Source organism: Anomaloglossus baeobatrachus, chromosome 5 (assembly GCF_048569485.1).
Source record: "Anomaloglossus baeobatrachus isolate aAnoBae1 chromosome 5, aAnoBae1.hap1, whole genome shotgun sequence".
In the NCBI taxonomy this organism is placed as follows: Eukaryota; Metazoa; Chordata; class Amphibia; order Anura; family Aromobatidae; genus Anomaloglossus; species Anomaloglossus baeobatrachus.
In genome coordinates, this window is record NC_134357.1 from 79,091,289 (window position 1) to 79,118,948 (window position 27,660).

General features: G+C 45.7%; 1 protein-coding gene across 3 annotated transcripts in view; it reads left to right on the forward strand.

The window, feature by feature from the left end:
* The window catches only part of NEURL1 (neuralized E3 ubiquitin protein ligase 1), a 395,339-nt gene that overhangs the window by 242,087 nt on the left and 125,592 nt on the right, over window positions 1–27,660 (forward strand). For 2 of the 3 annotated variants that reach the window (XM_075348619.1, XM_075348620.1), the window contains exon 1: window positions 2,228–2,405. The exons of the other annotated variant lie outside the window; for it this stretch is intronic. In XM_075348619.1, the coding sequence (XP_075204734.1) occupies window positions 2,372–2,405 (34 nt within the window). In that variant the 5' untranslated portion in view covers window positions 2,228–2,371. Of the gene's footprint in view, window positions 1–2,227; window positions 2,406–27,660 lie in introns of those variants that run through there. 3 annotated transcript variants of the gene reach the window in all.

A 27,660-nucleotide genomic window follows, 5' to 3' on the forward strand; every position in this document is an offset into this window, starting at 1 on the left:
TGAAATGCTGTGTTACCTCTACGCCAGATGTAATGGGAGATACACCTTCCAAAAAGTTCAACTTTTGTCTTGTCAGTCCAGAGAGTATTCTCCTAAAAGTCTTTGGGATCATCAAGACGTTTTCTGGCAAAACTAAGACGGGCCTTTATGTTCTTTTTGCTCAACAGTGGTTTTCGTCTAGGAACTCTACATGCCCAGTCTCTTTCTTATAGTGGAGTCATGAAAATTGACCTTAACTGAGGCAAATGAGGCCTGCTGTTCTTTGGATGTTGTCGTGTGGTCTTTTGTGACCTCTTTGATGGGTCGTCGCTGCAGTCTTGGGGTAATTTTGATCTGCCAGCCACTCCTGAAAAGGTTCAAAACTGTTCCATGTTTTTGACATTTGTGGATAAATGGCTCTCACTCTGGTTTGCTGGAGTACCAAAGCTTTAGAAATGGCTTTATAACCTTTTCCAGACTGATAGATCTCAATTACTTTGTTTCTCATTCCTGAATTTCTTTGGCTCATGACAGGATGTCAAGCTTTTGAGGATCTTTTGGTCTACCTTACTTTGTCAGTCAGGTCCTATTTAAGTGATTTCTTGATTGAGAGCAGGTGTGGCAGTAATCAGGCCTGGGTGTGGCTAAGGAAATTGGACGCAGCTTCCCAAAGATGTGATAAACCACCGTTAATTTGTTTTTGTTTTTTTCTTGTTTGTTTGTTTTTTGGGGTGGGGGGAAGAAGGGGAATCACTTTTTCACACATGGTCATGTAGGTTTGGATCTATTTTTCCCTTAATAATAAAGAGCTTGATTTATAAACTGCATTTTGTGTTACTTGTGTTATCTTTGTCTTATATTTAAATTTGTTTGGTGATCTGTATTTCCGGCACTAAAATAGTACAGTATATACCTGTATACAGGCACTATAGCAGCACAGTATATACTTAAATTACATGACACTATAGCAGCATAGTATATAACTGTATACAGGCACTATAGAAGCACAGTATATACCTGTATTCCAGGCACTATAACAGCACAGTATATACCTGTATTCCAGGCACTATAACAACACAGTATATACCTGTATACAGGCACTATAGAAGCACAGTATATACATGTATACAGGCACTATAGCAGCACAGTATATACCTGTATACAGGCACTATAGCAGCACAGTAAATACCTATATTACAGGCTCTATAACACCACAGTATATACCTGTATACAGGGGACTATAGCAGCACAGTATATACTTGTATACAGGGGACTATAGCAGCACAGTATATACCTGTATACAGGCACTATAGCAGCACAGTATATACCTGTATTTCTGACACTATAGCAGCACAGTATATACCTGTATACAGGGGACTATAGCAGCACAGTATATACCTGTATACAGGGGACTATAGCAGCACAGTAAATACCTATATTACAGGCTCTATAACACCACAGTATATACCTGTATACAGGGGACTATAGCAGCACAGTATATACTTGTATACAGGGGACTATAGCAGCACAGTATATACCTGTATACAGGCACTATAGCAGCACAGTATATACCTGTATTTCTGACACTATAGCAGCACAGTATATACCTGTATACAGGCACTATAGAAGCACAGTATATACCTGTATTACAAGCACTATAGCAGCACAGTATATACCTGTATACAGGCACTATAGCAGCAGCACAGTATATACCTGTATACAGTGCACTATAGCAGCACAGTATATACCTGTATACAGGCACTATAGCAGCAGCACAGTATATACCTGTATACAGGCACTATAGCAGCAGCACAGTATATACCTGTATACAGGGGACTATAACAGTACAGTATATACCTGTATTCCAGGCACTATAACAACACAGTATATATGTGTATATAGACACTATAGCAGCACAGTATATACTTATATTACAAGACACTATAGCAGTACAGTATATACCTGTATACAGGCACTATAGCAGCATAGTATATACCTGTATACAGGGGACTATAGAAGCACAGCATATACCTGTATACAGGGGACTATAAGAGCACAGTATATATCTGTATTATTGTATATACAGGCTGTGTAGCAGCAGAGCTGTGCAGACATTGCCCTGTGCAGTGCCGCCTCCAGGGCAGGAGCGCAGTACAGGGAGATCCTTCCCTGCCTCCTGTGTAGCTGCTATTTCAGGCCGCAGTCCCCTCCCTCTTATGTAAATATACATGACATTGTGCCTGGAGGAGGGCTCCGGTGGTGTCAGCTCCTCGGAGCATCGCTGCTCGTCTGATATTAGCGATCAGCTGGGTGTATGTCCATGTGCACGATGATCCGGGCTGCAGCGAGTGAGCCCTGCACTGTGATGTGACAGCAGCCCCATCCATCCACTATGGGAGGACAGGTCACCCGGAGCACACTGTATGGTAAGGACTGAGCCAGGGCTGCCTAATGCATGGTGTGGAGGGGAGAGGGCTTCTGTGCTGTACAGCTGAGACATGAGGACACATTGCTGCCTTATATTATGTCCTCCTTTGTTGTATATTATCCCAGTATTCTGCACATGGCCCATGATGTCTCCCTGCACTGTATGTGCTGGTCCCTGCTCTGCCTGTATTGCTGCATTTCCCCATTGAAGAGCTTTAAATAATTGATTATTCCCAGGAGTCAAACATGTGTGAGCGGCTATAAAGCATTTACTACCTGCTGAATGAGCAATTTTCATAAAAAGTGATTTTCCTTTGATCGTTGCACAATCCAAGGTGGATGAGATGTTAAAAACGCCTCTGGTGTATTCACAACACTGCTGATTTCTATATACAGCCATACTATTTTTTTTTTGTCAAATTATTCCAATTTTCCAGCATTTTTTAATTTATTTTTCAATAATTTAAACTTTAATTAATCTTAAATATGTAATTAATTTGGCGCATAGATGATGATAACATTGTGGTAATAATACCATCTGTGAGTAGATTGATGTATGTTGGCTACCTGTCATTATTAGGACGGCACGGTATGTTGGGGTCTGGTCATGGACATTTTCTGTCTTCTTCCGGAAGCTTTTAATAGGCAAATGTTGTATGATATGATACTTTATGTTCTTGTATGAGTTTTAGCACTGTATTTGGCAAGTAAAGAGTTAAAATGAAATAACCGGAAGACCTTACTGTAATCTCCATGTTCTGCTTTGTGGTCAAAGCACAATATAAGTGCAAAATGGATAAAATCAAGTATACTGTTATAATACTGCTGTAGTTTTACATGTCAGAACCATATTCAGATAAGCAAAATTGGGGGGAAAAATGAAAGATTCCCATATATTATAGAAATCTCAAAGCTATTACCTCTGACTCCCTGATACCCATGGCTAAGCAGACATGTTTTCCCATGGGGGGAGGGGGGTAACCCATTTTTTAGACCCCTCTGGGGTGGATGTCCTCTCTCCTTTAAGACCACATTAAACAAGAGTTGTTTAATGTTTTTTTTATATGGTTTTAAAGGTCTGACATCAAATTGGGGACCAGTCCGGCATGGGCCATTATTGGAAATATTTTGCCTTAAAGGTAACCTGTCAGTGCAGTATGCACCCAGGACCACGAGCAGTTCTGGGTGCATATTGCTAATCCCTGCCTAACCGTCCCTTTACCTAGTGGCATAGATAAAGAGATCTTTAGAGATAGTATTTCTAAAGATCTTTTATCATATGCTAATGAGCGCAGGGACTAGTCCCAAGGGCGTTACTTCCCCCGACTAGTCTGCCCTCTTAGCATAGTAGCACACCCACAGAGAAGTGCGGTGACTTCTGAACAGTGGAGACAGCAGACACAGGTGCGCGCGTCACTGCTGGTGATTCTGCATTGAGTTGCATGTTAGTACGTACCTGTGGATGTGCTACCATGCTAAAAGGGCGGACTAGTCAGGGGAACTACGCCCTTGCAACTAGTCCCAGCGCTCATTAGCATATAATAAAGGATCTTTAGAAATACTTTTTGAAAGCTCTTTTTATCTATGCTACTATTGGCTGGGATTAGGAATATACTGCTCGTGGTTCTGGGTGCATATTGCACCTGACAGGTTCCCTTTAAGGATGACTTTGACAACTTTTTCCAATACTGAGTTATGTTAGAAAAAGTGGAGCAGGCGCCTCATATATCTATTAGTTATAGTTTTTAAACCCTTGATCAATTTTTTTAACACATTTACGCCATAAAATACATTGAACAGTTGTACCCCCACTGATCATTTCAGCCCCCTATCGGTGTATAGCTATAATGTATGCATTATGATTTTTTGTGTGTATGTTCATGTGTATCCTGAGTGTTCCTCATTATGCAGACTTAAGAAAAATTTCAAGAAAAGGAGAAGTCATCTTATTTCTGGAAGTCGGTCAGGGTCAATTTTGTGTCTGTTTTCCAGAAGCGGTAATAACATAATATTAAGCAATAATCTAGTTGACCAGAATCCATTTTCACTTAAAATGTGATATTATGGTTTTGTAATGCTATAAATTATATTATACATCTATCCACAACGTAATAACCCTTTATAAATGAACTATGTAGACTTTGCGTATTCTTAGATCATTTTTTAGAGCTCTGGCAATTTTAGCGACTTGCATTCACTATTTTGGTACGCTTGGAGGGTCATTTTGAGGAATTCTGTCATCTCAGATGTCATCTCAATGGTAAATTGTAGGGTTCACTATAAACGAACACTATATACACAAGCTGAACTTATCATTTGCCAAGTGCCCAGAATATATATTAACAAAAACGGCAACAATCTCCTAATATATGATTTGTAAGAATAGTAGGAGGCATTCAAATTGAAATCCCTTCTTTGGACCTGTAGTCCCAATAGAAATAGCCATAATAGTTACATGCTTCCTAATTCCCCCCTAATAATGTTCATTCAACATTTATCAAGTGGGTATGAACAGTTTATAATCTTTCTTTCCTTTATTGGCCTTCAGCTTGATCTCAAGCCATGGCAACTTGATTGATGAAAACTCTCTAGGAAGACTGATCTTGTTCAAGCCTAGATACGTCCACCAGGGTCTTCTTCGCCTAGGTAAATCCACTAGGGTCTTCTTCTCCTAGATAAGTCCACCAGGGTTTTCTCCGCCTAGATAGGTCCACCACGGTTTTCTCCACCTAGATAGGTCCACCAGGGTTTTTTTTGTTCGCCTAAATAGGTCCACCAGGGTCGTCTTCGCCTAGATAGGTCCACCAGGGTTGTCTTCACCTAGATAGGTCCACCAGCGTCTTCTTCGCCTAGTTAAATCCACCAGGGTCTTCTTCTCCTAAAAAGGTCCACCAGGGTTTTCTTTGTCTAGATAGGTCCACCAGGGTTTTATCCGCCTAGGTAGGTCCACCAGGGTCGTCTTCGCCCAGATAGGTCCACCAGGGTCGTCTTCGCCTAGATAGGTCCACCAGGGTCTTCTCCACCATTATCTTGATAGTATCAAGCCATCAGGTTGTTAGTCTTCCTCTTTGCCTTGTTCCTTCTATTCTTCCAATCATGATGTCCTTCTCCAGTGATTGCTCTCTTCATATGATGTGTCCAATGTAGACAAACCATAGCTTGGTGATCCCTGCTTCGAGAGGCATGTCTGGCTTGATTTTGTTTATTAGAATATCAGGTCAGTAGGGGTCCAACTCCTTCAACCCTTGGTAATCAACTGTTTTAATTGGTTGTGAGGCTCGTGAGAATGATTCAGCCTCTTAACCTGCTATGTTTAGATGCAAGCCGGCTACCTGGCAGCAGCATCATCCCATTCACTGAACTGGGAAAACATTACAATTTCCAGCACAGCCGGTACTAAGTGTAGGTACATAAAGCAATGTCAACCTGGAAGAGGCTGCAAACCCTTCAAAAAAGGACCTATCATTTTCCATATACGGTCATATGAAAAAGTTTGGGCACCCCTATTAATGTTAACCTTTTTTCTTTATAACAATTTGGGTTTTTGCAACAGCTATTTCAGTTTCATATATCTAATAACTGATGGACTGAGTAATATTTCTGGTTTGAAATGAGGTTTATTGTACTAACAGAAAATGTGCAATCCACATTTAAACAAAATTTGACCGGTGCAAAAGTATGGGCACCCTTATCAATTTCTTGACTTGAACACTCCTAACTACTTTTTACTGACTTACTAAAGCACTAAATTGGTTTTGTAACCTCATTGAGCTTTGAACTTCCTAGGCAGGTTTATCCAATCGTGAGAAAAGGTATTTAAGGTGGCCACTTGCAAGTTGTTCTCCTATTTGAATCTCCTATGAAGAGTGGCATCATGGGCTCCTCAAAACAACTCTCAAATGATCTGAAACCAAAGATTATTCAACATAGTTGTTCAGGGGAAGGATACAAAAAGTTGTCTCAGAGATTTAAACTGTCAGTTTCCACTGTGAGGAACATAGTAAGGAAATGGAAGAACACAGGTACAGTTCTTGTTAAGCCCAGAAGTGGCAGGCCAAGAAAAATATCAGAAAGGCAGAGAAGAAGAATGGTGAGAACAGTCAAGGACAATCCACAGACCACCTGCAAAGACCTGCAGCTTCATCTTGCTGCAGATGGTGTCAATGTGCATCGGTCAACAATACAGCGCACGTTGCACAAGGAGAAGCTGTATGGGAGAGTGATGCGAAAGAAGCAGTTTCTGCAAGCACGCCACAAACAGAGTCGCCTGAGGTATGCAAAAGCACATTTGGACAAGCCAGTTACATTTTGGAAGAAGGTCATGTGGACTGATGAAACAAAGATTGAGTTGTTTGGTCATACAAAAAGGCGTTATGCATGGAGGCAAAAAAACACGGCATTCCAAGAAAAGCACTTGCTACCCACAGTAAAATTTGGTGGAGGTTCCATCATGCTTTGGGGCTGTGTGGCCAATGCCGCCAGCGGGAATCTTGTTAAAGTTGAGGGTCGCATGGATTCAACTCCGTATCAGCAGAATCTTGACAAAAATGTGCAAGAATCAGTGACGAAGTTGAAGTTACGCAGGGGACGGATATTTCAGCAAGACAATGATCCAAAACACCGCTCCAAATCTACTCAGGCATTCATGCAGAGGAACAATTACAATGTTCTGGAATGGCCATCCCAGTCCCCAGACCTGAATATCATTGAAAATCTGTGGGATGATTTGAAGCGTGCTGTCCATGCTCGGTGACCATCAAACTTAACTGAACTGGAATTGTTTTGTAAACAGGAATGGTCAAAAATACCTTCATCCAGGATCCAGGAACTCATTAAAAGCTACAGGAAGCAACTAGAGGCTGTTATTTTTGCAAAAGGAGGATCTACAAAATATTAATATCACTTTTATGTTGAGGTGCCCATACTTTTGCACCGGTCAAATTTTGTTTAAATGCGAATTGCACATTTTCTGTTAGTACAATAAACCTCATTTCAATCCAGAAATATTACTCAGTCCATCAGTTATTAGATATATGAAACTGAAATAGCTGGTGCAAGAACCCAAATTGTTATAAAGAAAAATGGTTAACATTAATAGGGGTGCCCAAACTTTTTCATATGACTGTAATTGTATTTATTTTTTTTTCCTGGTGTAAATGCCACTGGTTTGATTGTTTTTTGCAGCTTCTGCTCCTGGGATAAATCCAGCCTCATCTTTGTTCTGTTTGTGTCTACATGATGACCATGCCTCCTTGGTCAATCAGGCCATATCTTAAGAATGTCGGGAGATAGGAAGGAAAGATAAAAAAAACAACCTAAAATTTAGCAACATCTGTAGACAGACAGACAAAATAAAACAATTAGATATGAATGGGAGGTTACAATCAGGTGACGGGTGTCAATTCAGACCTCCAGTGGTAAAATATTGATGGCCTATGTTCAGGATAAACCATCAATAATGGAATAATGTGATCCTAAAAACAGCTATTTGTGATAGCCTGAGGTCGTAATACAAGCAAGACTCTGATGACAAGATTATAAAGACAAAGAAAAAAGGAGCTATTACATGCAAATAGAATTAATTTATTATAAATAGTAAAAAGTAGAAAGGACATTAGAGCATAAGATAGGGAACATACACAAAGGTCCCATAAACCACAAATTCAATTACAGTACAGTTATTATAACGAGATGTAAATCCCCAATTATAAATGATATAGGTAAGGCATAATACAAAGCTTATAATATAAAACTAAATTAGGGATGGAAACGGGTTGTAAGTCCTATTGTACAATCCATGGAATGGTAGCACAGGTCACATTAGCCCTATCCAAGGCCAATAAATAAGCCAGTAAGCCAGTATGTGACACTTACCTAAATCAAGGGTGGTTCAGGGGAGCCAGACCAGAGGGGAACCTCCGACGGCCGTTTCGCGATACAAGACCGCTTCTTCCGCTTCTCCCGAAGTCAGTATATCTTTAGCATGGAGCTGCTTCTCTTTTTTTGTGTAGAATCAAAATTTCGAGAATTAGTCATGTAGCAGTTCTGAGAGAGCTGTCCCTGCCCATACCAGACTCTCAATAGAGATTGTACATTACAGTAAGGTGGCAATCATAAAAGGGCGTGTGCGGGACTGCCATGCGCATGACATTGAAGTCCAGCAATAAGGGTTCTGCTGGTTAAAAAAAACATAGCAAATAAGCAACAGATCAGACCTTAACAAGACAGGCATCCTTGAATTCTCTGTTTTAACCTTTGCAGCTTGGTGTCTTCAGCTTACATAGCAAAAACCTGCTGACAGATTCTCTTTTAAGGGTACGGTTCCACTTGCACATAGCTTCCGAAGCGAGAGCATCAGAAGCAATATGCCAATGACCCTCTACTGCGAGCGTCAGCCGAGGGTCATGCGACTGTGATCCGATCTCACTGTTGCGGGGAAGAGGGAGGGAGCACTTTGTCCCCATCTCCTCACCGCAATTTTTCCCACGCTCCCATAGACTTGTATAAGGGTGCGTGAGCCGAGAATCGCTGCCAAACATTCGTTTCTCAGAGGTAGCAAATGCACCTAGTCCCTGTTGTCTCAGGAGCCTAAAGGCTTTACTGTCACATAAGAAAACATCAGTATAATGCATGGCATCTTGTGAGACTTTGCATAGGGGCCCAGGAGCTTCAAGTTTCTCAGCTGCATGGGGATTCATTGCACTTTAGTCATATGGTTAAAAAATGTTCAACATTTAGGCTATCCAGATCAGGAATAACTATTATTTCAGTCCACAGGTTGATTTTTTCGGCCCAGGAGCTGGATATTTGCAGCTAATGTACGTAAACTTTGCCCTAAGCACAATACATTGAATAGACGACCCTTTGACCGAGAGAATGAATTGTTTTCTGCCATTTTTATTCATTATGTGATGTAGAACCATTTTATTACATGCCATGGATGAATCATCTATCCTTAGCAAACATACCGTACATACATGCGAGTATACGGCAGTCAGATCTGGGAGAGGTTTCCCTAGGCTGAGAGTGCGGCCATCACATGCATGTCTCATGTGGGAAGAAAAGAGAGAGAGAGAGGACCCTGTGTAGGGACGTGCGGAGATTAATGATTAAAATGTGCAAATCTCCTCGGGGGTCTTTGTGCTAGCTGGAATATAGAGGCAGCATTAATTTACACAGCAAAGCAGCATTCAACATCACAAGATTGCTTTTAACCCTGTGACTGATGGCAAAGTCTGGCCTTGAAATGGTTAATCACACAGACGAGGAAGCAGTGTTCATAATAAGGTACTGTTATGTAATAGTGTTGGAATCAGTGGTAGGGCTGCATCCCGTTTTTCATTGCAGACGTCCATAAAGAGTCTGTTGTGCGATATCTGATGAAATCTAATAGTTCCCACTTATCTGAAATAAAATTGCCTTTGTCCTTAGACTTTCAATGAAGATTTGTTCCATAGGTAGTAAAACAAACTGGCGGATGTGGAGAAGAGCAGACAATGCGGAGATTTCAGCATTTGCCAGATTATTTTCACAATACTTGAGTTGTTGCCATGTACTTTATGTAGTTGTACGCTGATGGCTTTGGTTAATTGAAGTTTGGCATATGTGGCTAACAAGCACAATGGCGATTATGGGGTTTGGTGTCTCTTGGGCCTTTCATGATGTCTCTTGAGCCTTTCATGGTGTCTCTTGAGCCTTTCATGATGTCTCTTGAGCTTTTCATGGTGTCTATTGAGCTTTTTATCGTGTCTCTTGAGCCTTTCATGGTGTCTCTTGAGCCTTTCATGGTGTCTCTTGAGCCTTTCATGGTGTCTCTTGAGCCTTTCATGGTGTCTCTTGAGCCTTTCATGGTGTCTCTTGAGCCCTTCATGGTGTCTCTTGAGCCTTTCATGGTGTCTATTGAGCCTTTCATGGTGTCTATTGAGCCTTTCATGGTGTCTATTGAGCCTTTCTTGGTGTCTATTGAGTCTTTCTTGATGTCTCTCAAGGCTTTCATGGTGTCTGTTGAGCCTTTCATCTTGTCACTTGAAACTTTCATGGTGTCTCGAACCTTTCATTGTATCTCTTGAGCCTTTCATTGTATCTCTTGAGCCTTTCATGGTGTATTTTGACCCTTTCATGGTGTATTTTGACCCTTTCATGGTGTATTTTGACCCTTTCATGGTGTCTCTTGAACCTATCATGGTGTCCCTTGAGCCTTTCATGGATGACCCTTTTTCATGTTGCTAAAAGGTACTTTTCAAGCTTTAACCCTTTTTATCATGGTGCTTCAAGGTACCTTTCAAGCTTTGACCTTTTTCTTCCAGTAGCTAAGGCCTACTTGGTATTGGCTTCATTCACTGGTTTTGTTGTAATCATTTTCTTAATCTCTTGCTAGAGATACAGAGGATTATTCCAAGATAAAATTTATTTCTTCCAGCCTCCAGTTTTAGGTCACCAAATCACATCACCAAGACCTCTAAAAATGAACCAGTCAGTGATGTAGACCTCTCAGAATTTTTTTGGGCCTTCCTGTTGAACGTAACGTGTGATCTGTGTGATGATTCATCATGTATGATGTAGAAATTAGAGATGGTGGAAACCAATTCACAGGGCCCAGTCCAGTGATCAGATCACCAATCTGTGTCCGATGGACGAGAGCCCCGCGAACCATCTCTTTCCTGATGGCATCCTTTACTCCAATTTTTGATTAGCCGATGTCATCGTTTCATTGAGATCCACATGTGACAGGCACACTAATCCAAAAAGAATATGTTAATGCCATCACGTACGAGGCGGTTCGCAGAGCACCTGTCCAATGACCCCGACGTCTGATATGGCCAATGAATAGCGACCTGAAAATTGATTCACACCATTTCTTGTAGAAATACAATGATCCCTTATGGAAATGATGCAAAAAAATAGACCTTACATGCACCGAGTCAGAACAAAGCCTGAGTCTGATCTCGCTGTGGGACCCCAAGTGACCAGATATTTACCACCTAGTCTGTAGATCTTGCTACATCTTCCTACTCCATAGGTTATTTTTCATGTATGGGATAACATTTCTTGCAGATGTTGTGTAGTCTAATGTCAGCACTTTTGATCTACATTGGTCTGATTGGTGGATATGATATTAGTCTAGGTCCTCTACTCTAATCACATTGAGAAGTCTTGGAAAAAAAAGCAGCTATAGATGTGGAGGCCACGGGTGGTTCACTGTCCCCATGTTTGATATCAAACAAGATCTCATCTTCCACTGACTCGGATGAGGCAGATCACTCTTGTTTCTGACTTGTAGACAGTCAGCGAGAACCTGATGCACATGTACACAAACAGTGGAAATTATTGCCTTGTGTTTGTCAACCTCAATAACCAAAACCTCTGTAATATTTTGGAAGACAAAACTGTTCTCCTGGTGTCATCTGCTGCAGCCTTTCTAATAGTTGTGACACTGTTGTAAAAGTGTTGTAGTAGCTTTATGTAGCAATGTCTCGTACATGATCCTAGTCTTGTACTTAAATTGTTGTCCTTTATATTACTGAATTATATTCTTTTTCTACCTCTCCCAATCCTTCTACATGTATGCTTAGTTCAGGTGAGTGTGCATTTGTTCTCTATGGGAACAGTGCAGAAAGATGCTGTCTGATATCTGTTCCGGTACCTTTTCTCTCGAGAAAGCAAAAGGCTCATTGTACTTTAAAAGATCACTCCGGCATTTTATATTTTCACTTTCACCACCGAAGTGTTATCACTAATGCCTGTAGTAAAATACTTACTCGTTGCCATCTACTCCCCTTTTCGGTGCCGCTCCGCTCTCATCTTCTGCTGGTTGTGACTAGACAGATCGCCCCTGTGTTTGCTGGGCGGACCAGAAGTCACTTCTCAATATCAGTCTATGAGAGCCAGAATAAGGCTGTGAGAGACTTACAATGAGAGCTTATGACCAATAGCTGTGACTTAAGGCCAATTGGAAGCTAGAGTCACAACATGACGGAAAGAAACCCAAGCGGCGCCAGGAAGATGGCGACTGGAAAGTATTTAGTATTGGCAGGGAACAGACATTAGTGATACTACTCTGGTGATTAAATAAAATAACACTGGAATGATGCTTTTAACATGACTGATCTTTTCTCCCTCGATACATGATATCATTACAGGCAGAAGGCACCCATGTTAGCGATTGATCAACCAATTATCCTTATGTGCATGCTGTGCCATAACTAGAGTCCAGTGAGCCCCGGTGCAAAATTTGGACCTGGCCCCCCTTGCTTGTTGGTCAGATGTATGGATGTTCCAAATCCTATAAAGACAAAGGAGTTGCCCCCTCTTCATTATATAGTTATTCTTTACTAATATTCCCCATCCTGGGCCCTTTCCTGGAAAAATATATCACCCATCCTGGTAAATATGTCGCTGATCCTGGTAAATATATCCCCCAATGTGGTAAATATATTCCCCCTTTCCTGGTATATATATGTCCTCATACTTGGACACATCCTGGTATATATGTTCCCATCCTGGTATGTATGTCCCCCATCCTTGTCTATATGTCCCCATCCTGAGCCCCTTCCTGGTGTAAATGTCCCTTTACAAGTATATATGTCCACATCTCGGAGCCATCCTGGTATATATATATATATATATATATATATCCCCATCCTGGGCCTATCCTGGTATATGTGTCCCCATCCTGATATATATATGTCCCCATCCCGGGCTCTTTCCTGGCATATATGTATCCCCATCCTAATATATATGTCTCCAACCTGGTATATATGTCCTTATCCTGGGCCCGTTTCTGGTGTATATATATTGTTACTGGGCCCCTTAGTCCTATAGTCCCTGTTCTGCCTCCAATGCATAAAAAAATAAACAAAAAAAGTTCTACTCCTGTTCCCTGTCTCCACATTGTACGGCATCCTCCTCTGTAGTCTGCGATGTAGCTGGCAGCTGACATCAGCATACCTGATATGATGACGCATGACGTTACTGTAATGCGCCCCAAGTCAGGGGCATGCCGACATCAGTTGCCGGACTCTGATTGGTCAGCAGCATGTATTGCAGTGCAGGGACCCGACGGGTCTTTCTGTTGCAATGTATTTCAGTTGCATATGTGTCCTCGGACACATACCCAGCTGAAGCAGATGCTTGGGTTTGCAGGCCCCCTCCACCACGGGTCCAATTGAGACATATTCGACTGCGATTGCTACACCCCCGTGTGCATAGAAGGCTGCAGTTCCACTCAAGCATTGGAGCATATAGAGGTCTAATGGTCCCTTGGACTCATTCAAGGAGACCAATACTATTTAAGACAATTGGTGGCCCTATTGGAGATTTTGCATTGGGTTCCACAAGCTTCAAATTATGGAACTGGCCCTCAGTCATGATGATATATTGACGTTCATTTTTTCATTTTCGCCAATCGTGTTGCACTTGTATTAAATGTTCAGAAGAGGTAGAATTGTTGAGCTGCTGAAGGAAACATGAAGGTCTTTTTCGGTCAGTCACTCAATGATCACCTAGTGCGGCTCTAATGAAGTAATAAGATCTACTGACAGTGAAGGCAACAATTTGGCATCAGCGCGAGGCTGGGGATCATCTTTCTACAAGCTGCTTTTAATCTGATTGAATGTCAGTTTTTATTCTGTAAAAGTTCTACCGCACAACGTACAAACTGCCTCGTTACAGCAGAGACCTCTCATTCATTATGAATACTTATAAGAGAGAACAGAAGGGAATGTTAAATTGACACTTAACCTTACGAAAGTGGGACGTCTTCTTATTTACATTGTACAGGAACACACACATAATACAGTGTATACTGCTTCTGACTGCCATGTTGGCTGAATATTAAAGAGATAGTATCATCATCACAATCATGCTCCATTATACTAGACATGAAAAAATTACACTTTACAAATCTGTCACTCATCAAAATTGGATCAGACTTCCCAAAACACTTAAGTATCTGTCTGATCTAATACTGGAGACACCAGGGGTGCTGAAGTAAGAAGATGCTGCTCACACTGCCATCCATCTTGTTTATCTGATCTATACTAGATATACCAGTTGTGCTGACTTAAGTAGAGGCTGCTCACACTGCTGTCCACCCTGGCAATTTGATTTAATACTGAATATACCTGGGGTGGTGAGGTAAGAAGAGGCTGCTCATGCCGCTGTGCACCATATCTGTCTCATCTATACTGGATATACTGGGGGTGCTGATTTAAGACGAATCTGCTCACACTGCTGTGCACCATGTCTGTCTGATCTATACTGGATATACCAGGGGTGCTGATGTAATAAGAGGCTGCTCACACTGCTGTGCAATGTCAGTCTGATCTATACTGGATATACCAGGGGGTGCTGACGTAAGAAGAGACTGCTCACACTGCTATGCACTATGTCAGTCTGATCTATAGTGGATATACCAGGAGTGCTGATGTATGAAGAGGCTGCTCACACTGCTGTCTACGATGTTTGTCTAATCTATACTGGATATACCAGGTATACAGGGGTGGTGACATAAGAGGCTGCTCACACTGCTGTGCACCATGTCTGTTTCATCTTTACTGGATATACCAGGGGTGCTGATGTATGAAGAGACTGCATATAATGCTGTCCACCATGTCTGTCTGATCTATGCTGGATATACGAGGAGTGCTGATGAAAGAAGAGGCTGCTCATACTGCTGTCAACTGAGTCAAAGCACATGGCATAAGTGTACTCCAGGTCTCAGCAGTAGAGCTTCCTACCTCACATGCTCACAGGCAGCTATCCGAGGCATTCTAGGACAGGTTTCTGTCAGTGTACAGTAACAAGGGGTCAGCCATTTTAATACTATAATAATTACCTTCATAAACAAAATAAACTTAATTTGCTTATATAAAATATTTAGAAATGTACTTGTAATAACTTATACCTTTCCTATACTTATTTATTTTTTTAATCCCGGAGAACCCCTTTTGAAGAGGTGGTGTATTCACATTATATGGATAACCTGTCTTTAAGATAGGTCATTAATAATAGAATGTGGGGGTCATTTACAGCAGAACAGCCCCCAATAGCTGTCACATTCTTATAGAAATACTCTATATATTTGCAAACCTCTCTAAGGGGAAAACTGTCCTTATTGCCCATTACAACCAATTACAGAGCAGCTTTCATTTGGTATTCTGATGCTGGAGAATACAACCTGTTCTGTGATTGGTTGCTATAGGCAACATACAATTCACAAATCCCACTCTATTGTTTTTTTTAGGAATGGAGTAGCCACATTAATCGTAAAACAATGTAATAGATATAAAGTAATAAGGGATATATAGTGACCCCCAATCTAAGTCGGGCTAGGAAAATATCAAGGGAGACAATTAGGAAAAGATGGAAAACATGAAAAATAGACAATTACAAGTATCTAATCTCCATAGTGATTAAAATTAACAAAAATGGTGTCATATCTTAAATTTCCCATCTGAGAGGCAGTCACTGTCACTGACAGACTGCGTACCTGCGTGTAGACACGGCACATCAAGGGAATGTGTGGTGACGTCCATTACATCACTGAGCGCTCGCAGGGCCCCGCGACAGCTGGCTCTCTATTAATGAACCCAGTGCTACGACAAGGCCTGAAAATTGTCATCCGGGCTTAAGAGCACACTAGGACCTGATTACCTAAAGCGAATATAATCCTTTTAACATATTGTACATGTTCACCCTCTGCATCGTGCCGTGATAGAAAATGGAGGCGGATTTTACAGATGAACAGATTTTTGTTGATAGTGATATAGCCATACACTGCTTATATAGGCTTATTAATGATATTAACCGTGGACCAAGAACTAAAGAGATGAGCGAATCTACTGAAATTTATTTTGGGCAGATACACTAGCAGATTTCGATTTGGTCGGAATAATGTCTTTCTGTTTCAGAAGCGCCTTATTGCGGTGAAAAGACTTTTATTAGGCCCCCTTCACACGTCTGTGTGTCAGGTTTTTTACTGTTCATGTTGAAGGGGAGTATGACCATCCTTGTGCCGTGATTTTGGCACACGTGTGTTCTCCATGTGCTATCCGTGATAGCACACAGAGATCAGGAACTTTTTACTCACCTATCCCGGCGCTGCTGTCTCCGGGTCCGCGGTGCAGTGAATATTCATGAGCATAATGAGCGGGCCCAGAAGTGACAGCAGTGACAAAAACAGCAGCGCTGGAGACAGGTGAATATAGAAAATCATTTTATTTCAAAGACACGTGTTTTCTCCAGTACGTGTCACACTGATGTCACACGGATCACATCAGTGTGTGGTCCGTGTGACATCAGTGCCGCCGGAGAAAAAAAACTTGTCTCCATGCCGAACACACAGACATTGATTTTAATGGGTCAGCGTATGTTGGTGTCTCGGGTACATATGAAAATGGATGTCATACGTAATGGAGTCATGGACGTGTAAAGGGGGCCTTATGCTGTGACTCCTCTGGGGTTTCTCCAAAGAAAGGGGAGGGAAAGGGTTAAATTGTGGTCAAATTGATGTTAAAGGAGTATGCTCAAGTTTGAAACTTACCCCTGTGTGAATAGAACGGTGGTTAATGGTTTCTCCATTCATTTTGATGGAAGTACTGAAGATCAGCCGGGCGCTGGGCTCTGGTATGTCTGGTGCTCCCATTTAGAATGAATGGAGAGGCAGTACGCATGATTGACCACCCGTCCATTCACTTAGAGCTGTTCAAAGCCCCATTTCTTGGGATCGATGGGGGTCTCAGTGGTTGGAAAGTTATCTGCTATTCCCATTGCTAGGCGCTAACTTCCGAACTTAAAGGGGTGGTTCACTACTCTGCAGTAGTGACCACATCTCTGTAAAACTGATAGGGGAGGCTTTTTACAAATATGTTGTGTTGCCAATTAAGTCTCTGAGCAGCGCTACCGCGGTCCACTTTTCACAATCGTGTGACCCCCCCGGGCTTCGAGACCTATGGGATCCGGTGATGTCACATCAACTTCCAGTTGACCTGACATCACCGTGGCCGGCCCCAATCTTCCCAAGTGGCTGTGGGCGGTGTTTCACCACTTGTCACAGCCCAGCGACACACCCCAGCATCTCTCATGCGCTCTCCTTCACTGCAGCAAGCAAGGAGATGCTGGGCTATGACGCTGGGTTGTGAAGAGCGGTGAAACACCGCCCACAGCTCAGTATCTCAGGAGGACTGGGGCTGCTGCGGTGATGACAGGTCAACTGGAAGTTGACGTGACACCACCGGATCCCATAGTTCACGAAGCCCGGGGGTCACTTCATGGGGATGGGCGGACCGCGATAGCACCGCTCAGAGGCTTAATTGACAAAACAAGGTAATACAAAAAACCTCCCCTATCGTTTTACAGAGATGTGGTCACTACTTTACAGTAGTGAACCACCCCTTTAAGAATACCACTTTAATGACATGCATCCTATAATAGACAGGATTCCGTATAAGATTTCCAGTGAGCCACTCCCTCATCGTAGTGGCACAGAAATGGGTTGGCAGACCCTTTCTATATTGCTGCAAAAGTTACTGACACTCTCAAATGAGGAAGGCTTACATCTTTAAGCCGAAACACATCATGATGATATCAATATGGGTGAAAAAATAAAAAAAAAAATCCTTGAAAACAGTAAATTATCGTATGAGTGCCCAGAACTTTTGAAGAAGCATAATAGACAGGATTGTGACGGAACAGAATATGACTGATGTCTTTCAAAATTCATGACAGACTTCAAACCCTAGGAACAGGTGTGGTGTTCTTTTTTGGAAGAAAGTGATGTTTATATAATTATATACAATGGTAGCTCTGTATGTTCACATATACATATATGCACTTATTTCTATAGATCAGATGTGTCCTTATAGATGCAATTTTATGTAGATCCCTATGTAAATGGACACTGCCCCGACGACTGCTCCACAATGGAGGATCGAACCCACTACCAGTATATTGTGTCACACATCTTCCTTTCTTATTTTTGTCCTTTAATTTTTTGATAGCGCATAAAAAGAACAAAGTTTTGCCTAGCAGGTTTCATAAAGAGTAACATAGCCAAAAGCCAACATTCCAGCTCTGCTATGCCATACACTGCGGTACTGTGTAACACAGTGACTGAAGACTTTACCAAACTGTGAAAATAAAGGAAGAGGGAACATAACTAAAGAATGGGGAAGCAAAACTGCTTATGTTACTAAGTTCTGCAATTTGTAATAGTCATCTGTCATATGGGCTTAGTGTAGGCGCTGGATTGCACACTGGTGGACACAGACAGAAAAGGACCCCTGTGCAAAAACAGTATATGGGGCCCTGTGCAAGAACAGTATAAGGGCCCCTGTGCAAGAACAGTATATGCGCCCTTGTGCAAGAAAGTATATGCGCCCTTGTGCAAGAACAGTATATGGGCCCCTGTGCAAGAACACTATATGGGGCCCTGTGCAAGAACAGTATATAGGACCCCTGTGCAAGAACAGTATATAGGACCCCTGTGCAAGAACAGTATATAGGACCCCTGTGCAAGAACAGTATAAGGACCCCTGTGCAAGAACAGTATATGGGGCCCTGTGCAAGAACAGTATATGGGCCCCTATGCAAGAACAGTATATGGGGCCCTGTGCAAGAACAGTATATGGGCCCCTGTGCAAGAACAGTATAAGGACCCCTGTGCAAGAACAGTATATGGGCCCCTGTGCAAGAACAGTATAAGGGCCCCTGTGCAAGAACAGTATATGGGCCCCTGTGCAAGAACAGTATAAGGGCCCCTGTGCAAGAACAGTATATGGGCCCCTGTGCAAGAACAGTATATGGGCCCCTGTGCAAGAACAGTATAAGGGCCCCTGTGCAAGAACAGTATAAGGGCCCCTGTGCAAGAACAGTATATGGGCCCCTATGCAAGAACAGTATATGGGCCCCTGTGCAAGAACAGTATGAGGGCCCCTGTGCAAGAACAGTATATAGGCCCCTGTGCAAGAACAGTATAAGGGCCCCTGTGCAAGAACAGTATATGGGCCCCTGTGCAAGTGTGGCGCCCCTGACCTGGTCAGGCACCACTGAGTACTGCACCCATGCTGGGGACAGTACAATACAGGTAATCCAGAAGGCTGACCGGGGTGTGGAACACAGGCGCATAGTGATCAGGTCTCACACATGTACCTATGAGAGGACCCCTGGGGATCCCAGGAGGGGGAAAAGCCTTGACCTTCACTGGAATAGTGGAGGGGGCCAAAAGCCTCCATCTCCTCTCAAGGGGTGTGGTAAGAGAGTCTGGTTGCTAGGTGGCGTAGGCAAGAACAGGAGAGGAGGGGCAGTGAGTCAGTTAGAGCAGAACTCCATAGGGCTCAGTGAGGAGCAGACCTGTGGGGCTGTTGCTGTCTAACAGCGCCCGCGCAGTGGCTACCGACGGGGGAGAACGGTCAACTAGGAGTGCTACCCGAAATCCATCTTCAGCTAGAGAGAGAGCAACGGAGTGGGAAGTAAGGAGACTGCTAGAGAGTACCAGGCCCAAACGGGCGGCAGATCCCGGAGCGGAGATAGATCCAACTTTCTTTTGCTAAACCTGCCGGTGTGGGGCTCTCAAAGCCCACGCCACAACACCACAAAAGCCGCAGCCACGTAGCCACAGTTAGGGCCCATAGCTCACAGGAGGCAAGAAGCTGGAGTGATCTGGTCCAGGCGACAAGCAAACGGCAAACGAAGGGGAGAGAGGCTGCAGCATCTTCCCTGGGTGACCCCCATAGGGACTCAAAGTCGGGGTTACCCCAAACCACCAAGGGCTAAGGAAGGCGAGTTAGTAGTCACCCTCACAAGTCAGCCTGAAGGATACCTGGTTCCAGCCTGGTTCATCCCAGCTACGCCCGGGTTACTCACCCTGCCACCTGAAGTGAGTAAAAACCCTGAAAGACATCCTGCCTGTGTGGAGTTATTCTGCGCCTTGTGGTACTACGCACCTACATCGGGCCCTGGGGCTTGCCTCACTCTCAGGAGGCTATTCCAACTAACTGCACATACCATCAGCCCCAGGCGACCCTCAACCTGCAGTGGCGGTCCCTACTGGCCGCAATACTGAGAGTGGCGTCACGACAAGAAGAAGATCTCCTACCTGTGACCAGATCCAGCCGAGTGGAGTCCCTGAAGGTAATGCACCGACACAACACCTGTGGGGCTTCACATCTGGCGTCACGAACAGGATAAGGACTAGACCTGTTCAGACAGGTGACCATGTGCCTGGGCGGTCCGCTTGAAAAATTGGAAGCGCCGCCATATTGCCACCATGAAAAGCGCGCTGAAAAACAACAGCAGCCCGCGCTGGAAGAAGTTACCGCCCACGAAGAGGTGTGGCTACCCAGAGATCCCCTGCAGAGTTCTGACCTCGCTTGTGAGGAGAGCGGAAGCGTCCAGAGACGGCGGAGCAGGAGAGAAGCCAGCAGCTTGCTAGAGAAAATGGCGTCTGAGTGCAGAGACCCAGAGCCAGGCTCCGCTGCCTGGTGGTGTCGGGAGCTCGCCGAGTTCTGCGATCAACTGGAAGCCAGGGTCGGAAGGCTGATCAGAGAGGGACGCGAGGAGTTTCTATGGATGACCGCGGCGGTTCGGGCCTACGAGGAGAGAGCCGCGCACCGAGTGCCAGACCGGGCGGTGACGACTCAGACCCCGATGCTGCTACCGATGGGTGAGTCCAGTGTTGCCCCTGCCGGCCCGGATGCCCCGACCCCTGCTGCCACGCCCGCGGTCCCTGAAGAGGCGCCCGGTGTGGCGACGCTGAGCCAGGCCGCAGCCATGCCAGGTGCGGCCCGCCAAGCCCAGCCCGCCGCAGCGATGCCCTGCTCGGCCCGCAAAGAACCGGCTGCCACCGCGACCCTCATCCGCGCCGCAGGCGTAACGCTGACCCAGGCCGCCGCCCTGCTAGGCCCGGCCCGCCAAGACCCCACCGCCGCAGCAACGCTCGTCCGCGCCGCAAGTGAGGTGCTGAACCAGGCCGCAGCCCCGCCAGGTGCGGCCCGCCAAGCCCAGACTGCTGCAGCGACGTCCAGCCCAGCCTGCACAGAGCCCCCTGCAACAGCGACGCTGATCCAGGCCGCCGCCATGCCAGGCGCGGCCCGCCAAGACCAGGCCGCCGCCATGCCGGGCGCGGCCCGCCAAGGAAAGATTGCATCACCATTTTCCCCGGCCTGCAAGGCCAGAGCAGACACCGCTCCCCAGTCCAAAGAGGTCCCTGCTAGGAAGCCCACGCTGGGGGAGGACCCCGCGTACTGGCAGCTGAAGGCTGACATGGAGGCCAAGTTCCCACAGGAAATGGTGGATCAGTACATGCTCCCTCCGCACACCCCCAAGAGGATTCCAGCAACCCCTGCAGCAACCACGCCAAAGAGTCCCCTGCCTGGGCCTGCTGAAGAAAGCCCATCCCCAGCACTGCCACCGAAGGAGTGCTCAGAAGAACTAAGGGGGAGAGGAGGCCAGGAAGCTGAGGAGCTGACTCAGGAACCACCAGCGGTGGATCTATACTCAGAGCCGGAGATGTTGCCCTATTCCCGTTGGGATGAGGAAGACCTGACACCGTCCGCTGACGAAGATCTGCCTAAAAGTCTCACCTGGGAGCTTGCAAGCTGTACCACGCAGAGTTCAGGCCGCAAGACAAGGCGTCGCAACAGAACAACGCTGTCCCCTGCACCGCCATCCCCAGAGCAGAGAGAAGTCACGGCCAGAGATCTACAGGAGAAAAGGTTCCTGAGAAGAGCCAAAGCCCAGGCCAGAGGACCCCTTTGCAGAGGAGTTGTGGAAGACTTTAACTTGAAAAGCGGATACGGCTTTATTGTGGCACCGGGTATGAAAGAGGGCATTTTCGTTAATAGGAGGGATGTGAGAGCCCACTTGCCCAGAGGACACCCTGGCAGAAACCTAAAGATGGGAGACACAGTGCAGTTCACCATGCACCAAGGAGAAAGAGGCTGGTATGCCTTAGATGTAGCACCATGTCCCAAAGAAGAAAGAAAAGACAGAGATAAAGAAACAGATGCAGCAAAGGAAACAGATGAAGATCAAGAAAGAAAAGACAAGGAACCTACAGATGAGACTACCTCAGATGACGACAAAGAGCAAGAAAGCAGCAGGTGCCGCAGCCCTACAGGCCCAAGCCCTGGTATGGAGGAGTAAAGGAAAGTAAGAAGTTCAGCAGTTAGAAAGTTAAAGTTTTGAAAAGTTTGTTTTGCAACGTTTACGTTTAAGCATGTGCCCACAAAAACTATTGTGAGAAAACCATAAACCTTAAGGCTATGAACTGGCTATAGCCACAAACTCTCGCAGTGTAAATAGTTACACCAGAGGGCACCACCACCACCAGAGTCAGCCTGTTTAGGGGCTTGGCTCGTCTGCAACCAGGAGGAGCCCGTCCGTATATAGGGCCTTGGCTTACCTGCAACCAGAGAGCATGCCTGTTTATGGGGCCTGGCTCTCCACCACAAAGAGGGTACCTGGTCAGCACCAACTGTGGAGGCCGCCTCTGCATCCTGCCAGAAGAGGCTGAAGGCGCGGATCCACCAGGCCAGGTATACCCTGAAACCACCAGCCCATGTAAGCCGCCTCTACATCCTGCCAGAAGTGGCTGAAGCCGCGGCCAACGTGAGAGGGTTTTGGGTGGGTTAACGGACTTGTGGGTGGAGGGTGGTGATGTACGGTACCTGGTGGTTTTAAAATGTTTTACCATGTTTTAATGTTTTATGCATTTTAAAATGTTGTCTTGCAGCCCGAGGACGTGCTGGTGATAACTAAGGGGGAATGTGGCGCCCCTGACCTGGTCAGGCACCACTGAGTACTGCACCCATGCTGGGGACAGTACAATACAGGTAATCCAGAAGGCTGACCGGGGTGTGGAACACAGGCGCATAGTGATCAGGTCTCACACATGTACCTATGAGAGGACCCCTGGGGATCCCAGGAGGGGGAAAAGCCTTGACCTTCACTGGAATAGTGGAGGGGGCCAAAAGCCTCCATCTCCTCTCAAGGGGTGTGGTAAGAGAGTCTGGTTGCTAGGTGGCGTAGGCAAGAACAGGAGAGGAGGGGCAGTGAGTCAGTTAGAGCAGAACTCCATAGGGCTCAGTGAGGAGCAGACCTGTGGGGCTGTTGCTGTCTAACAGCGCCCGCGCAGTGGCTACCGACGGGGGAGAACGGTCAACTAGGAGTGCTACCCGAAATCCATCTTCAGCTAGAGAGAGAGCAACGGAGTGGGAAGTAAGGAGACTGCTAGAGAGTACCAGGCCCAAACGGGCGGCAGATCCCGGAGCGGAGATAGATCCAACTTTCTTTTGCTAAACCTGCCGGTGTGGGGCTCTCAAAGCCCACGCCACAACACCACAAAAGCCGCAGCCACGTAGCCACAGTTAGGGCCCATAGCTCACAGGAGGCAAGAAGCTGGAGTGATCTGGTCCAGGCGACAAGCAAACGGCAAACGAAGGGGAGAGAGGCTGCAGCATCTTCCCTGGGTGACCCCCATAGGGACTCAAAGTCGGGGTTACCCCAAACCACCAAGGGCTAAGGAAGGCGAGTTAGTAGTCACCCTCACAAGTCAGCCTGAAGGATACCTGGTTCCAGCCTGGTTCATCCCAGCTACGCCCGGGTTACTCACCCTGCCACCTGAAGTGAGTAAAAACCCTGAAAGACATCCTGCCTGTGTGGAGTTATTCTGCGCCTTGTGGTACTACGCACCTACATCGGGCCCTGGGGCTTGCCTCACTCTCAGGAGCCTATTCCAACTAACTGCACATACCATCAGCCCCAGGCGACCCTCAACCTGCAGTGGCGGTCCCTACTGGCCGCATTACTGAGAGTGGCGTCACGACAAGAAGAAGATCTCCTACCTGTGACCAGATCCAGCCGAGTGGAGTCCCTGAAGGTAATGCACCGACACAACACCTGTGGGGCTTCACACAAGAACAGTATATGAGGCCCTGTGCAAGAACAGTATATGGGCCCCTATGCAAGAACAGTATAAGGGCCCCTGTGCAAGAACAGTATGAGGGCCCCTGTGCAAGAACAGTATATAGGCCCCTGTGCAAGAACAGTATAAGGGCCCCTGTGCAAGAACAGTATATGGGCCCCTGTGCAAGAACAGTATATGAGGCCCTGTGCAAGAACAGTATATGGGCCCCTATGCAAGAACAGTATATGGGGCCCTGTGCAAGAACAGTATATGGGCCCCTGTGCAAGAACAGTACAGGGACCCCTGTGCAAGAACAGTATATGGGCCCCTGTGCAAGAACAGTATATGGGCCCCTATGCAAGAACAGTATAAGGACCCCTGTGCAAGAACAGTATATGGGCCCCTGTGCAAGAACAGTATATGGGCCCCTGTGCAAGAACAGTATAAGGGCCCCTGTGCAAGAACAGTATATGGGCCCCTGTGCAAGAACAGTATATGGGCCCCTGTGCAAGAACAGTATAAGGGCCCCTGTGCAAGAACAGTATATGGGCCCCTGTGCAAGAACAGTATATGGGGCCCTGTGCAAGAACAGTATAAGAGCCCCTGTGCAAGAACAGTATATGGGCCCCTGTGCAAGAACAGTATATGGGCCCCTGTGCAAGAACAGTATAAGGGCTCCTGTGCAAGAACAGTATAAGGGCCCCTGTGCAAGAACAGTATATGGGCCCCTATGCAAGAACAGTATATGGGCCCCTGTGCAAGAACAGTATAAGGGCCCCTGTGCAAGAACAGTATATGGGCCCCTATACAAGAACAGTATATGGGCCCCTGTGCAAGAACAGTATAAGGACCCCTGTGCAAGAACAGTATATGGGCCCCTGTGCAAGAACAGTATATGGGCCCCTGTGCAAGAACAGTATATGGGCCCCTGTGCAAGAACAGTATATGGGCCCCTGTGCAAGAACAGTATAAGGGCCCCTGTGCAAGAACAGTATATGGGCCCCTATGCAAGAACAGTATATGGGGCCCTGTGCAAGAACAGTATATGGGCCCCTGTGCAAGAACAGTATATGAGGCCCTGTGCAAGAAAAGTATATGGGCCCCTATGCAAGAACAGTATATGGGCCCCTGTGCAAGAACAGTATATGGACCCCTGTGCAAGAACAGTATATGGGGCCCTGTGCAAGAACAGTATATGGGCCCCTGTGCAAGAACAGTATAAGGACCCCTGTGCAAGAACAGTATATGGGCCCCTGTGCAAGAACAGTATATGGGCCCCTGTGCAAGAACAGTATAAGGGCCCCTGTGCAAGAACAGTATAAGGGCCCCTGTGCAAGAACAGTATATGGGCCCCTGTGCAAGAACAGTATATGGGCCCCTGTGCAAGAACAGTATAAGGGCCCCTGTGCAAGAACAGTATGAGGGCCCCTGTGCAAGAACAGTATATAGGCCCCCTGTGCAAGAACAGTATAAGGGCCCCTGTGCAAGAACAGTATATGGGCCCCTGTGCAAGAACAGTATATGAGGCCCTGTGCAAGAACAGTATATGGGCCCCTATGCAAGAACAGTATATGGGCCCCTGTGCAAGAACAGTATATGGGCCCCTATGCAAGAACAGCATATGGGGCCCTGTGCAAGAACAGTATATGGGCCCCTGTGCAAGAACAGTATAAGGACCCCTGTGCAAGAACAGTATATGGGCCCCTGTGCAAGAACAGTATATGGGCCCCTGTGCAAGAACAGTATAAGGGCCCCTGTGCAAGAACAGTATATGGACCCCTGTGCAAGAACAGTATATGGGCCCCTATGCAATATGGGCCCCTGTGCAAGAACAGTATAAGGACCCCTGTGCAAGAACAGTATATGGGCCCCTGTGCAAGAACAGTATATGGGCCCCTGTGCAAGAACAGTATAAGGGCCCCTGTGCAAGAACAGTATATGGGCCCCTGTGCAAGAACAGTATATGGGCCCCTGTGCAAGAACAGTATAAGGGCCCCTGTGCAAGAACAGTATATGGGCCCCTATGCAAGAACAGTATATGGGCCCCTGTGCAAGAACAGTATAAGGGCCCCTGTGCAAGAACAGTATATGGGCCCCTATGCAAGAACAGTATATGGGCCCCTGTGCAAGAACAGTATAAGGACCCCTGTGCAAGAACAGTATATGGGCCCCTATGCAAGAACAGTATATGGGTCCCTGTGCAAGAACAGTATATGGGCCCCTGTGCTAGAACAGTATATGGGCCCCTGTGCTAGAACAGTATATGGGTCCCTGTACAAGAACAGTATATGGGCCCCTGTGCTAGAACAGTATATGGGTCCCTGTGCAAGAACAGTATATGGGCCCCTGTGCAAGAACAGTATATGGGCCCCTGTGCAAGAACAGTATATGGGCCCCTGTGATAGAACAGTATAAGGGCCCCTGTACAAGAACAGTATATGGGCCCCTATGCAAGAACAGTATATGGGTCCCTGTGCAAGAACAGTATATGGGCCCCTGTGCTAGAACAGTATATGGGCCCCTGTGCTAGAACAGTATATGGGTCCCTGTACAAGAACAGTATATGGGTCCCTGTACAAGAACAGTATATGGGGCCCTGTGTAAGAACAGTATAATGAACCCTGTGCAAGAACAGTATAAGGGCCCCTGTGCAAGAACAGTATATGGGCCCCTGTGCAAGAACAGTATATGGGCCCCTGTGCAAGAACAGTATAAGGGCCCCTGTGCAAGAACAGTATAAGGGCCCCTGTGCAAGAACAGTATAAGGGCCCCTGTGCAAGAACAGTATAAGGGCCCCTGTGCAAGAACAGTATAAGGGCCCCTGTGCAAGAACAGTATATGGGGCCCTGTGTAAGAACAGTATAAGGAACCCTGTGAAAGAACAGTATAAGGACCCCTATGCGAGAACAGTATACGGGCTCCTGTACGAGAACAATATACAGTCACATGAAAAAGTTTGGGCACCCCTATTAATGTTAACCTTTTTTCTTTATAACAATTTGGGTTTTTGCAACAGCTATTTCTGTTTCATATATCTAATAACTGATGGACTGAGTAATATTTCTGGATTGAAATGAGGTTTATTGTACTAACAGAAAATGTGCAATCCGCATTTAAACAAAATTTGACCGGTGCAAAAGTATGGGCACCCTTATCAATTTCTTGATTTGAACACTCCTAACTACTTTTTACTGACTTACTAAAGCACTAAATTGGTTTTGTAACCTCATTGAGCTTTGAACTTCATAGGCAGGTGTATCCAATCATGAGAAAAGGTATTTAAGGTGGCCACTTGCAAGTTGTTCTCCTATTTGAATCTCCTATGAAGAGTGGCATCATGGGCTCCTCAA